Source organism: Aythya ferina (genome assembly GCF_964211825.1).
Source record: "Aythya ferina genome assembly, chromosome: 12".
Taxonomy (NCBI): domain Eukaryota; kingdom Metazoa; phylum Chordata; class Aves; order Anseriformes; family Anatidae; genus Aythya; species Aythya ferina.
Genome location: NC_140308.1, coordinates 11,769,190 through 11,783,431, shown reverse-complemented (window position 1 = coordinate 11,783,431; position 14,242 = coordinate 11,769,190). Strand labels below are relative to the sequence as shown.

The window sequence follows — 14,242 nt, the reverse complement described above, 5'->3', positions numbered from 1 at the left end:
GTGCAGCGCGGCAGGCAGCGAGGCGGTGCCTCGCGCGCGTTGCCTTTCGGGACTTGTAGTCCGCCCGAAAGCGGGAGGCGGCGGAGGGGGGAGCGGCACGGACTCGGCTTCCCGTCGGGCGCCGCGGCCCCATTGTGGCCACGCTCGCTCCCCATTGGCCGGCGGCGGGAGCCGGGCCTCGCTCCCCGCCCGGTGACACAAAGCGGATCCAAGATGGCGGAGGCGGGCGCGGGGAGCCTGCACGGGGGGGACGCGGCGGCGGCGGCGGGGCCGGGGCCGGGCCCGGCCGAGGAGCAGGAGCTGAGCCGGCGCCTCCGCCGCCTCTACCCCGCCGTCAACCAGGAGGAGACGCCGCTGCCGCGCTCCTGGAGCCCCAAGGACAAGTACAACTACATCGGCCTCTCGCAGGGCAACCTCCGCGTCCACTACAAAGGTGCCGGGGCTGGGCCGGGGGCGCCGCGGTGGGCCCGGAGCGCGGCCCCGTGGCAGGGCCGGGCCGGGCAGGGCCCCCCCGGGCCCCTCAGCGCCCCCCCCCAGCCCCACGGCAGGGGCTGGGGCCGGGCTGCAGCCCCCGGGGGGCGCCTTATGTAACGCTGCGCTGCGCCCTGAGGCCGGCCCGGCCCCCACAGGGCCCGGCTGGGGGCTCGGGGGGTCCCCGGGGCTGGGGGCCCTCGGGTTGATGCCCGTAGGAGCCGGGGCTCGCTGCCGGAGGCTGTTGTTCCTGCCCTGCCCGTACAGAGCCGGGCGTAGCCTTCGGTGCCTAGTTGGGAAATGGTGGCGGCGGGGCCCCTGTTGTGTAACGGAGCCGTTCGGGGTCGGGGCAGTGCGGGTGGGGAGGTGGAGGGGTCGCGCAGCGCCTCGCTCAGCCCCATCGGGGGTGGTGGTGGTGGGGGGAACAAAGGGGAAGTTGCGGCGCTGGAGGTGGGGGCAGTGCGGGATCGCACATCCTGAGCCTCTGGGATGTGCGCTTTGGATGTGGGGAGAAAGAGATCCCGGCCAGGTTCAGCCAGCAGGGCTCTACAACAAAACGTGAGAGGGTTCAAAGCCCGTAGGGACTGAGATCTTTGTTCTTTCCCAGGTCACGGTAAAAACCACAAAGATGCTGCCTCAGTCAGGGCCACGCACCCCATCCCTGCAGCTTGTGGCATTTATTACTTTGAGGTGAAGATCGTCAGCAAAGGTAGAGATGGGTGAGTACCTCAGCCCGGCCTGCTGGGCGGTGGCGCGTGTTTCACAGCCCTGCTGTGCTCAGGCCTTCCCCTCCCGAAGGGTTGGAGGTCAGACGGCTCTTACCTGGGGTTAACGGGCAAACGCACGGTCAGATCGCTCTGGAGGCAGAGGCACTTGCACAGCTTCTTAATGCACAGCTCGATGTGGGCAGTTATGCAAATGGAAGAAATTCTGGGTGCCTGGCACAGCTTGAATTATAACACTCTTCTCTTGCTAGCTCGGTCTGGTCACTCAGACACCTGGCAGTAAAAAGAAGCAGTGAGGTATCACAGAGGTGGCCTGGGAGCCTAGCCCTAGATGGAATTCACAATAGACAGAAAAATTGCACTTTTGCTAGTTTTGTTCTTTAATAGGGGAACAAACGATCTTTCTTGGGGATGTTTCTGTTGAAATGTGGGTGGGCTTCAAATTTAGCACGTGTGTTGATGGGAAGGAATAAGGGCTGCTGATCACGGAGAAATTCTGTGCCCAAACTCCCGATCGGGTGATGACACACAGCTGTTTTCATTAGGCTGCCTCATGGGAAGAAAAATTTGGAAATCGGGATCTAGCTAATGAGTGCAGGGTTCATGTTTGGATCACAGCTCCTGATGACTCAAAATTGGAGTGCAGAATAAGGGAGGGACCTGAAAATTAATGTTGGGCTGTCAGAGAGATGTTTGCATGGGGAAGAGCAGGAATAGTGCTGCGAGAGTGCTGGAAGGAGAACGTCTGAGGCTGTTTTTAAATGTCCTGTATATGTGGTGAAGGAAAAGATCTTGGGGAGGGAATGAGGGGTGTGTGCATGTAAGCTGGAATCTGTGAAACTTACATCATTTCTGGTGGAGGTCCTGAGGTTGGACTTGAGTTGTTTTCTCAGGATAGATTCCATTGTGACAGATCACAACTGTGGAGGCTTGGGAGACTGTGCTGGATCCAGAATGCCGAATAAAAGAGTGTTTTTCCTGACCAAATATATAAATATATAAATATATATTTTACATTAATATTTAACGCTGTAGATTGTTGTTGAGACTCTGTTTGCCATATCAGTCTATGCTATTTTGAGTGGAAGAACTGCAAAAGCAGCAAATCCTACGTTAGAAGCAGCTGTACCTTACTAAGCGATACCTCACTGACCTGACCTGGCAGCGAGTTCTGGATCTCATCCAGTCTTGTGCTCACTGTATTGGGCATTATTTCACCCAAAATGTGGCTGGATCAGGATGTCTCTTATGGAGTTCCTTTAAAAGCCTATTCAGGATTTGGGGGAATGTGGGAATGCAGCAAAGGGGCATTTCTGACGGGATTTGGGCTTCTGCTGGCAGTGTAGATCAGTTCTTAATTATCGTAAAGGCATCAACGTGCTTTGTATGCATGTGTTGTTTTTTTCCATTGCTAAAGGCTGAATATCACAGCTACAGCCACCCAGAAGGTAAAGCAGACCAGGAGAAGGTTCTGAGTGTAATTAATTAATGCGATCCTGCAAGAATAACATTTGAACTGTGGCCTGTTTACAGGTCTTAGGGAAGGGCAGCAAACATTCCCATTAGAAGCCAAATTAGTCCTAATTTCGTACTGTTGCTGTCACTGTTGGATTGAGAAGCGACCTGCTTGTAAGGGGACTTGCAAAGGATCTTCAGTGGTGCTGCATTTGGTGCAATAATTGCAATAATTACCAACTGTGGAAGGTTAGCTGTGTGTATGTGAACTCTGGGCTGGATGCTTTACGAATGCTGGGAAAAGCCCTTCTCTGTTCTTTCAGTTCGCTGACTTGGTGTTGAACTGCTTGTCTGTTTCTGAAACCGTGCACTTGATTAGTTTATGTAGCTGCTAAAATTAAAATTATCTCCGGTGTGCATCAAGGCAGATTTCTGAGGAAATCACTTTATGAAAGGTCACTGAGCAGCACTTAGTCCTTGTTGCATTGCAGGTCAACATTACAGGGAGATGATGGAATTTGCTGCATGCCTCCTAAGATCAGTTTTGTCTTTTTTTCGTTGTCTGTAATCCCAATTACTTCAGGAACACTCTGGATGATACGGAACTGTGTGTATTAATGTTATAGTGACATGAACATGAGATGTTGATAGCTACGGTCCAAAGGCAGTGCTGTGGTGAGCCATTGGAGAGCTTCACTTATGTCTCAGCCGCTCCGGTGCCTTGCTTTTCTTTTCCTGGTGGAGAGTGCTCCAATATTTATCGTTGTGGTTTTGGGGATTTGTAATTGTGACCTTATAGCTGCTGCCTGTCCCTTAAAGCTTGCTCTTGTGTGTCTCATTTTTAACAGTTTGAAGGGAGCCCGTTGGGGCCCCGTGTGTTCTAATGCCGAACTGTCAGCAGCATCTCTGTTCTTAGGAAGCTCTCCGGTGTTTATTACGCCATGGTGGCTTCAGTTTCAAGGAATTAAAGGCCAGAAATCTAAAGAAGGGGTTGGAGGGAATGAAAGGAAGTTTCCAAGTGGCATAAGTGGTGAGGCCTGTCCCTAGGAACTTCACTGGAAGCCCCTGAGCAAGGGGAGAGCAAGAGGAATCTTCTTGAGCTCATTTTCAGAATGGGCTTTTCAGGTGTAAAGTCTCTGCTTGGTACCTTGTTTATTTGTGCTGCTTGGAGCAGTGAGGGGAAGGTGACGTGATGTTATACCCATTGTGTCTCTGCTGCTGGAGCTTGTGAAAGCTCTTCACGTTTGGTTTAAAATCAGAGCAATCAGGTTGCTAAACAAGACTTACTCAAACACTTTGGTTGAATGAGTTTCAGAAAGTGTGCTTTCAGGAGTTACAATTGATTTTGCTTGAGGGCTTTTGCTCGGTAGCTCAAAGCTGTCTTTCAGTGCTAATAAATCTGTTAGCCTAGCGCTGTGTGCCCTGCTCAGGTGCTGACAGTTGTTAATGCACAAGAAAAACTGAAGTTGCAGGTAAGAAAAAGGATAGAAATGACATTTACTGGCAGTGTAAGGGTCCTGAAGCTCAGCAGATGATTTTATTTTTATTTTTTCCTGATGAGATGTTGCCTCTGTAGGGCATGTTCTGGTACAGCAAGGGCTCCTGAACTGACATCAGACCTGGGCAGCTCTGCATAGGTGGAGTCGCTGAAGTGCAGAGCAAGCTGAGAAACTTCTCCCATCGGTTGTTTTCATGGGCTGAAGGTGATCTAAGTCAAGTGTGCTGTGGTTCCTTCCTTTGTTTCCTCCCTACCTCACTGCATCCTTGCTGCAAAATAAAAGCCCCCCCAGCCCTGCTGCTTTTCAGGCAGATCGCTTACCTGCTCGGTTTTGCAAACCCCAGTCCCAGTACGAGGGAAGAGGGAGGGACTGCGGCAGCGCAGACACCGGTTGCTTCAGACTGCCATGGCTCTGCAGCCGTAGCTGGCAAAAAAAAAAGCTGCTTTTGTGTTGTCTTTCTCCCTTGCCCTTTAAGTTTAAGGCACCTGCTCTGTATTTTCCCCTGCTCATGCTGAGATACAGCCACTGCCTTTCCAGTTAAAGATGGTTGAGGCTCACCTTTAGCCGAACAGCGGTCATTTCTCACCCTGTTGGTTTTAGCCTTTACTGATGCGGCATCGCCTTTATTTACTGTTTCCTTTCCCTGGGAGAGGGGAAGCTGCCAGACTACCATTGAAAAACTGGTCCTGTCCTTCGTGTAAAAAATCAGATCTGCCAGTAGATCGGCCTGTTGGTTGTGATACCGTTTGGGGAGGTGGTTCTTATCCTCAGAGAGTAGAGCTGAGTTCAGCTTACACTCCCTACCAGCGGCTGCAGCCCTCTTCTCGCCTCCTTGTCTGCAGTGAGCAGGCAGGGAGTGGTTCCTCCAGGCTTTACGACGATACAGGGGAAGACCCTGGGCTCTGCCCTGCCACTCGCCTTGTTTCCTTGCCTTCCCTCGTGCTCACAATCTGTTACCCAGTTTTGTGGGGAGCTGCTTCAGGGAGATAACTGGTTGAAAACTGGCCACGGCAAAATAATTGGAATGATTTAACCTGCTGACATCAGTGCCAGAAATTGCTGGTTTTTCCCCTCAGTAAGGACTGCTCCTCAGGGATCTGCTCTCAGACACAGGTTGAAGGAGAGTCAGACAGGGGACCCCGGGCTGCTGGGTGGGAGTTTGCTGTGCTCAGGGCAGGAGGATGGAGGAGGAGGAGGGTCCCACGGTCCCTTCTGCTCCAGCCTCTATGTGGCTCGTTGAGTGGCTCCCTTCCAGCATTCCTTGTCTGAACAGTCCTGCAGAAACGGCCGTGCCCCTTGTGTTCCTGAGCTGCCACAAATAACTCCTGCTTTTATCACGGTGGCTCAACCTCAGCTATATTTGAAGGTGCTGGACTTTCATGCTCCCTCTGTGCAGCGTGTTTGTGCGCCGCTGGTTCGTCAGCGCACCTCGCGGCCTCCTTCCCCAGTAGGATGCTCCCCCCTTGGTAAACAGGAGCGGTGCCTGTAAGACTCATCAGGGTAGGGCAGCCAGTCTGTGACTTGGAGGCTTTTGTGACTCAGAAGGACAATTTGGCTTTGTTAACCTCTTTAACAGGGGCAAGGTGAGTTGTCTCCTGGGCGGCCGTGCTTGTTCCCGACTGATGTTTCTTTTTCGCGACCTGTTTTAGCTCCTGGAGGCAGATTCTGAGCATGCACAGGTTCCTGGCCAAAGTCCCCTGTCCTGCAGCCTTTCCTCTGGTCCTCAGAGTGGCATTTTGCTGCTGACAGCTCTCTCCTGGCCATGTCTGGTTTGGGACAGCAGCTCGGTTGTGGGTGCCTTGGTGTGCTGGAGCTCTGCGATGAGTCTCACTCATCTCACCGGGGCTCTTCCGTGAGCTGGCCTCAGGAAGGCTGCTGAAAGACCTGCTCTAGCTTTTCCTGGTGCCATGATTTCTTCGTTAACTCCCCCTTTTCCTCCTGCCAGCACTAAGGCAATGAGTTGGATCGGGTTAACCATCTTTTTTGCTTGGTTGGGTTTTGGCTTGATCAGTTCCTTGGAGCAGTGCTCCCTTTAAACGGGGGAGAGGAGGCCAAGAAAGGGGGCAGAAGAGGGAGGGAGGGAGGATGTGGGCAGCAGCGAGTGTCAGGATCTCTCTTCCAGCCCCCCTCGAGCTGCTTTAAGCTGTCCAGAGATGCTGGCCATTGCTCGCTTCCATCTCGGGCATTTTTCTTTAGAGAGGGAGGAAAGAGTACTTGGAGGAGAGAGGCACGAGAGCTAATCTAGCTTAGGCCATAACAGTTTATTTAAAATCTTTCTTTAGCTTTCTTACACAAGTGTGCCATGTCCCAGCCTTAAAAATAGCTTCGCTTCACCCCGACTGAGAAAGAAAAATAAAGGTCACATGTTTGGGTTGTTCAGCAGCCTCTACACGAGTAAGGAGCGATCTGCCCATCTTCCTTGCTTTCGTTTCTCCCTGCCAACTTTCCATTCCTCCCCAGCGTATGGTGAGTGTGATTGCTCTCTGGGAAGCCTTGCGCTGGCGTGCTCTAATGGTTTCCAGATGCTGATAGAGGTCTGTCCACGTCGCGCCCTGACGTCAGGGCCTCTGATGGCGTGGTTGTCTTTGTTCATCCCTCAGCTGGCTGCGCCGCGGCCACCTCCTAACAAAACGTGGCTGTAACGAGGGCTGAGGAATGTCCTGCAGCAAGCGAGGGTTTCTGGTGTCTGCACACACCGAATGTTCCCTTCTTTATACCTGATAAGCTTGTAAATAATTGATTTCCTCCTCTTTTTTTTTTATTTTCCACCCTCGTTTCCAAGAATCCAAACCTGGCACCAGGAGAGGGGGTGGTTCTGTTTGCAGGTATCTCTGCTTGTTTAAATTTACACTGTTCTTCAGACGCTCGTTTAAACAAACCAACACATAAATAAATAGCCCCAACCAGATTCAGTAAACACTTCTCACCTTGTTCACGTTTGCAAACAGTCTTGTCCAAGCACGTCTTGCTTGCTCAGCTACTGACAGGCTGAGCAGTGTTCTGCTAAACCCTTGGTGCTCTGACGTGTGGAGACACTTCAGTTCTCTTTGGAGGTTTTGCATCGATTGATGAGATCTCATATCGCCTCTCAGTTTATGTCACTCTGCTAAATTCTTGTGGAAGGGGGTAATCTTGAGAGCAGCTTCTCAGATGTAAAGCAAGTTGTGAGATCGAAATCTCCCATTTGCAGTTGATAACTTGCCATTGCGTTAAAAAACAACGACGATGGAGTAGAAACTGAAACATGGTGCTTTATAGGAGTGTCACGGGCTTTACCATTGTAATGGTAGAATACCAATTCCTCGTTAAAACAGCTTAGGAAGTAAGGAGACGAAGTGGAAGTAGTGATGGTGATACGTGACTTATTCACTTGTGTGTGTTTAGGTCTGAAGTCTCATTTTTTTTTTATATTTCATGCTGTGATAACTTCTTTCTATTGATTTTTTGTGCGTGTCCAGCTACAATTGTGAACTTCTGTGCAGTAAAGAAGAGTTTGAGGAAAAGTTCTTTTTTTCCCTTCCCTCTCACCCTCTGCTGTTTCTGAATATCTGTTGTAAAAAATGTAGAGATATGGCAAAAGTAAATTCTAATAAAATAAACTGGATATCTTTAGAATATGTATAAAACATTATGCTACAATTTTCCAGTGTATGTTTACACCTAATAAATCAAATTATAGGATAATGGGAGTAGGGTGTTTAAATGTTCTAGGATTATGCATCTAGGCAATTCTCTGTTTAATAATTAAATCGTACAAGTTGCTTAACTTTATTAAAGTTAAGAGGAGTTTTTTTGCCACCATTTATGAAGCTATTGGGTGATGAACCAGTAAAGAATTTATCATCTTCTGTGAAGCTTGACTGTTTCTTCAGCTCTGTTACTGGCTCTGTAAAGTAGGTTTGGGTTAACAACATTAAAGTGACTACTGCCAAATTAATTTTCCTAATTGCTTCTCTTGCAGTGGGCTTTACAGTGTACTCGTGGTGTAAGACGAGATCTCAGTTTGCATGCTATAGTTGCAGAGCCAGAGATAGATCTTCCTTCTTGTTGTATGGGTTCTTCTTTCCACTTTGAGACTTTTGTTCTTTGTGGTGGAATTGTCAACATACAAAGATCTGTGAATTCAGTGTGTGGTGCTCTTCTGGTGCTCTGCCTAACTTTATGTTTTTTTTGTTTGTTTGTTTCCCCCCCCCCCGTTTCAAGAAGTATTCTTATTTCATAGGTACATACGTCAAAACTTGGTGGGTTATTTTTTATGTAATACATTTTCCATGTAACTAAAATATAGTTCTTAAATGTTGCGGACTTGCCATTTTTTGGAATTTTGTGAAGACTTGTGTTAGCAAGTAAATACTCCTTTTGTAAGAAGTGTTGCTGTCCCTTTTCTGATCGAAGCCTAAGACAGAGAAAATCAGTGCATGAGGATGATGGAACACCTCTTGAGAGAAGCAACTACTTGGCAGCAGAGTGTGCTCTGATTTGGGTATTACTTTTACACTGTTCCCACTGCCTTAGTGGAGAACACAGGAGTTCAGGCTGCTGTTTGAAGCTGGCTTTCTGTTACGATGGACTGAAATGCAAGATGAGTTTCCACTGTGGGAGTTGTAGCCTTCCTATGGCTTGTCCTGTTTTGGATGTCTTTCTTTTAGGTGTTTGTGGTATCTCTGGTGCCTGTCTCTATGTTTTCTAGACTTTGTTCATGCCAGGAAAAAGTGGTCTGTTGCTTAGACTGGCGGTCAAACACTCGGAAGTCCATTTAGTCATGGAAACATGTTTAACTTCTCTCATAGGTCGGATAAAAAGTGTCAGCAACACTGAGCAGTGTGTTTGGAAGAGAGCTTCGTTAATCAGCAGGGCAGACTGAACAAAAATCTTACTTATTCAATTGGGTGTAACCAGAATAAATAATCGGAGAATTATTAGCAGAAATGCTTTGTCCTGCTCCCAGCCCAGATGCAGCATTTGTCATTGATGTGGCTTATGTGAACTGTGTTGAATAGCAGCTGACTTAGGGAACGAGGCAGCTGTCAAGAGTGGAAGTCTAAAGTTGGAAAACTGATTTGGTGGGACACCTTAGCTTCAGATGCAGTTGGTTTCAGCCACTGTATGTTGCAGGATTTGGGGTCCTTTTGGAGGTGACAGTGCTTGTGCTGGCATGTGGAGGTTATTCTGGGCAGATCCGAACGGTGGTTTCAGCCTGGGAAGGCTGGTGCTATGCCTTTTCCTTCTTAAATGAAGCTCAAGTCAAGTCTTCATCTCTGATCTTTATATTCTGTCTTTGAGTATTCCTGTGTACACTGCTCATCTGCATCATCCGCTCCCTGATGGTAACTCACAGAAGAGGGGTAAGTTTGACCTCTCCTACAGCTAACGTACCAGTTGAACGTGATGCTGAAATTGGAAGGGAGCTCACAATCTGATACTTTGGTCTAGTTAAAAAAAAAAAAAGTCTATCTTCCTCTCTCTGTAGCTCTGTCAGTGCTTACTCATAAGTGGACTGTGCAGATGATATGTTACTGGATTACCGACTCTCCTTTTGTTCTGTTCACTCACCTTCTCTTCAATGTACACTGGATTTTACAGCTGCTCTGTCTTTCAGAGTGATGTGCCATGGACTCTTCCAGCCTCAGGATACTTGTGGCCATTTTTAATGAGCTCCTAAGAATTCTTTTCTTGATTCTACCTACTTCTTTTCAGCCTTGCATTATTTGTGTTTGCTGACCTCTGCTTGGGGAATTGGGATTCTTTCGGGAGCCAGTCAGGGCTATTTCTGAAGCAGTGCCACAGAGCTGTACAATACCCACAAATAAAACCAGAGCTGCTTCCGCTTCCAAGATTCATTATGGTGTAGTTCCAAAACATTTATTGTTAGACCATGGAGTTGGAATCCAATATTTTTGTACCATTGGTAATTTTTTTCTTTTTTAAACAGATGCAATTTGTTTGTCAGTGCCTAAGAATACCATGCTTCTTAGCCCCATCACAACTGGGACAATGTGAAGTTTCAGATGGAAATTGATACTGGTTACCAGTTCTTTCCACTATTCAAATCTCTTGTGAAGTCAGAGCCCACCTCAGACAAAACGAATGGCAGCTCAAAGCTTTGCACAAGAAACTGTGAAAGTCTCTGAAATGCCGTCAGTGTGATGAGGTGTGTTATTCATCTCTAATTTAGTAAATTAACTTGATTATTTTAGGCTTAACTGCATGTGTGCTGAAAGAGTGGGCTACAGGAGAGCTGGGCAGGATTCCTACCAGGTAGTTGTGGTTGGTATTTATGAAAGAATAGAAGAGATTGCAGGATGCAGTAAACCCTTGAATCACACTCATCTCTGAATGAGAGAAACATCCCTTGTTTAACCTGTGGCTCAGCTGGGTTGCTCGCTCCTGGGTGATTCACGTAATAAAACACCAGTGCCAGGAATTTCTGCCACGTGACAGCAGTATTGTTACCTCACTGACCAGGGAGCTACCACTTTGCCAGCAGTCATGGCCTACAAAACAATTCAGGTAATGTCTGGTTTTGACTCACCTGAAGTTTGGGCTTCGGTGTACCTCAGCACCTACACTAAAGCACGCTCTAAGGAGAGACTGCTGTGTGGGTGCACTGTTGGCACAATAAACAGGTTCTAGGTCCCTATTTTTCCACCTTTACACCACCTGAAAGTGGGGAGACAAATCTCATTTGCCTTGTAGGTAGGCTTCACCAGCACCTGGAAGAGGAGTGGCTGGGATTGTTTCACCATCCTGACTTGGTACCATTCAAGAGATTAAGAAATAAATAAAGAGGAAGTGTCACGTCCTTCTTTTCAGGGAAGAGTCAGAACTAGCATTTGAGATGAGTAGTGTTTTCGTGTCTCTTGGAGAAAGACTTGATGCTTTCTGAGGAAAGAAACCCTTCCTCTGTATGAAGTATGCTGCCTAGTCCAGCTACAGCCACACACTAATTGCTTTCTTCCTCCTTTTGACTCACCCTTACTTATTTTGCATGTAGGAATGCCTCCTAAGTGCTGGGTGCTTTCCAAGCATTCAAGGGAGATGTTCTTTGCTCCTGGGATTCTTCAAACTGAAAAATATCAAGTAGGGGTATGCGTGAATTCTGCTGCTGTTGCTGTGTTCCTCTTCCTTCTGACTACCTAGTGAGTTCTCCATTCCTGCACTTGAGAAGCCGAACAGATTGAAGTGCTGGAATTTCAGCATTAGTTACTTGCTGTCAAAGAACAGGTCTGTTCTTAGCTCTTTTGCTGGGCTCATAAGCATTTTTGTGGGTTGCCTGCACAAAGCAGCTTTAGACTAGCCAAAAAACCTTTTCTTATATTGGCTGTTTGGCAGGTTGTCTCAGTATCATGCTTATTCCAGAGAAACATCTTTTGGCTCAAGGAATTGCTTGTTATAGGATCCTAGAATGGTTTGGGGTGGAAGGGACCTTAAAGACCATCCACTTTCATCTCCCCTGCCATAGGCAGGGATGCCACCCACTAGATCAGGTTGCCCAGGGCCTCATCCAACCTGGCCTTGAACGCCTGCAGGGATGGGGCAGCCACAGCTTCTCTAGGCAGCCTGTGCCAGTGCCTCAGCACCCTCTGAGTGAAGAATTTCCTCCTAACCTCGAATCTAAATCTCCCCTCTTTTAGTTTAAAACCATTCCCCCTTGTACTATCACTTTCTGCCCAAGCAAGAAGTTGCTTTCCATCTTTTTTTATAAGCCCGTTTGAAGTATTGAAATGCTTCAATGAGCTCTCCCCAGAGCGTTCTCCGGGCTGAACAACCCCACCTCTCTCCAGCCTTTCCTCATAGGAGAGCTGCTCCAGCCCTCTGGTCATCTTTGTGGTCCTCCTCTGGACCTGCTCTAACAGACCCACCTCCTTTTTGTGCTGGGGCCTCACGAGGGCAGAGCAGAAGGGGACAATCCCCTCCCTGCCCTGCTGCCCACCCCTTTTTTAATGCAGCCCAGGTTGCAGTTGGCCTTCTGGGCTGCAGGCACACACTGCTGCCTCACAGCGAGCTTTTCGTCCACCAGAACCCCCAAGTCCTTCTCTGCAGGGCTGCTCTCAATGAGTTCTTCTCCCAGCCTGTCCTCATGTCTGGGATTGCCCCCGCCCAGGTGCAGCACCTTGCACTTGGCCTTGTTGAACCTCATTAGGTTCTCGTGGGCCCAATTCTCTCTCTAATGTATGCATACCTTAAAAATAAAGATTCAAAATGTCTAATGCTTGCTCAATCCCAACTGCAACTGGTTACAGAGACCATATCTTTTGAGGACCTCTGGCAGCGAACATCACAGCATGCAAAGTCCTTGCATCTCAGCCATATTCCAAGTGTAGCTTGGCAGGGTCTGTATTTCTCAGCTCCCTCTGATTGCCTTTTATCTGGTGTGTCAGATGAGCGGGGTGGGTGGTGTGACTGGAAGGAGGTGCGATGCCGTATGCAGCCTGGATCTGAGCTTTCCTGGGGGATGCCTCCTGAGTGCAAAGCTGTAGAAGAGGTTGTCACCTCCTTACCATCTTGAGGCCCACATGTCAGGCACTGTTGCTCACCAAATCTGTGCTTCACTTGGCCGGTGCTATCCAGCATGTGAAATTCTGGAGTGAGGAAGAGTGGTGCTGCTACAGGTAGGAGAAGTTTAAGTGGCAGATCCTGATTCTGCATCAGCCTTCTCCACCTTCTGCCCACTTAGCTGGTGTGGATGTCAGGACAAGCAGAAGCGGACAGGTAGGCTGCTGGGTGTGCAGCAGGCATGGATGGGTGCAGGTTCTGTGCTGGGGATGCAAAGCAGGGTTACACAGTAAAGGCAGTTCACTTCTGGCCTAGGGAAATAGAGGCTTGAAGTAGGAGGTGTGGAATAGAATAGTTCTGTTGGAAGGGGCCTTTGTAGATGATTGACTCCAGCAGCCTGACCACTTCAGGGCTAACCAGAAGTTAAAGCATGTTAATAAAGGCATTATCCAAATGTCTCTTGAACACTGACAGGCATGGGGCAGGGCTTAGGGTAGGGGTTATTAAACTGGGATTTAGATCTGGGTAAATTACAGCCATTTGAATATTTTTACAGTCTGTCCTTAGGGATCTAGAAACTAGCATCCTGTGCGTTGTCACAGCGTTATCATAACGTGTCTGTACCTGACTAGGAGCACCCAGATAAATTGTCACCTCCTGTGTAGCTGTTCGTGTGTGAATTGATGAGGCAGTAGTCACAGAAGTGATGCTGAAATGCTGTTACGGTGGGTCAGCATGCTAACGCGGCCTTATAATAATGGGGTAAATGAAAATACGTTCTTGGTCTTTTGCCCCTTCGGATGTTTATCCATATCGTACAGGTTCAGTGTGCTTATGTTGGATTGTGAGAGGCCACCTTTGTGTTACAAAAACTTTTGCAGCCAGAACTTCTGTTACTGTGTTTGTTTATGCCTTTATCTGCCTTTTCTGGTGCTGCAAGAATTGATGTCAATCTCAGTGCATCGTTTTAAGGTGCCTTGGGGTCACTGCCGTGGATGCTGCATGTATCAGCAGGAGTCCTCCAGTGATGCCCGGCCACTGGCCATTGATGGCATGTCAGATGAAGGCTTGTCCTTGTGGTGTGTTTGTGCAGTGGGACACAGATGGCCAATTTGCGTCCAGAGAGTGCGTCCAGTTGGCTGAAAAGTTAACTTTTGGTCTGTCAGACTTCACGATGTAGAGCAAAACTCAGGGTTTAGGGAAACACTCAAGTTACTCATTATTATGATGTATCAGTCCATGATAACCCAAAGTCTACATGTCAGAAAGTTAAAACCTTTTCATTTAAATCGTTTTAGAAAATTAATGGAAATTATATGGTAGGATCACTGCTAAAATTCTTAATTGAATCAGCTGGTGCCGTAAAGGTGAAGTGTGCGGCTCATCCAGCCTGTCTGAATCTTAAAAAGCAGCTGGTATCCACTGGGCAGGGCTGAGGTGCAGCAGAATTTGGAAAGAATTTGGTGCTATGGTAACTGCCTAGGTTGCTGATAAGGGGAGACAAAACTGTTCTTCTGATTGAATCACAGGCATGTGTCTGCGTTTATTTTTGTCGGTCTTTCTGCTCTATTTGGAATTGATCGGCTGATTATGTAT

At 48.2% G+C, this 14,242-nt stretch overlaps 1 protein-coding gene across 2 annotated transcripts in view; it reads left to right on the top strand.

Moving 5' to 3' along the window:
* Nucleotides 1-167: 167 nt before the first annotated feature.
* RANBP10 (RAN binding protein 10) overlaps nt 168-14,242 on the top strand; it is a 70,319-nt gene continuing 56,244 nt past the window's right edge. Inside the window, exons 1-2 of one of the 2 annotated variants that reach the window (XM_084533673.1) lie at nt 168-433; nt 1,079-1,190. In XM_084533673.1, coding sequence (XP_084389799.1) covers nt 214-433; nt 1,079-1,190 — 332 coding nt within the window. In that variant the 5' untranslated portion in view covers nt 168-213. The remainder of the gene's footprint in view (nt 434-1,078; nt 1,191-14,242) is intronic. The other variant, XM_084533672.1, reaches the window with a different exon arrangement.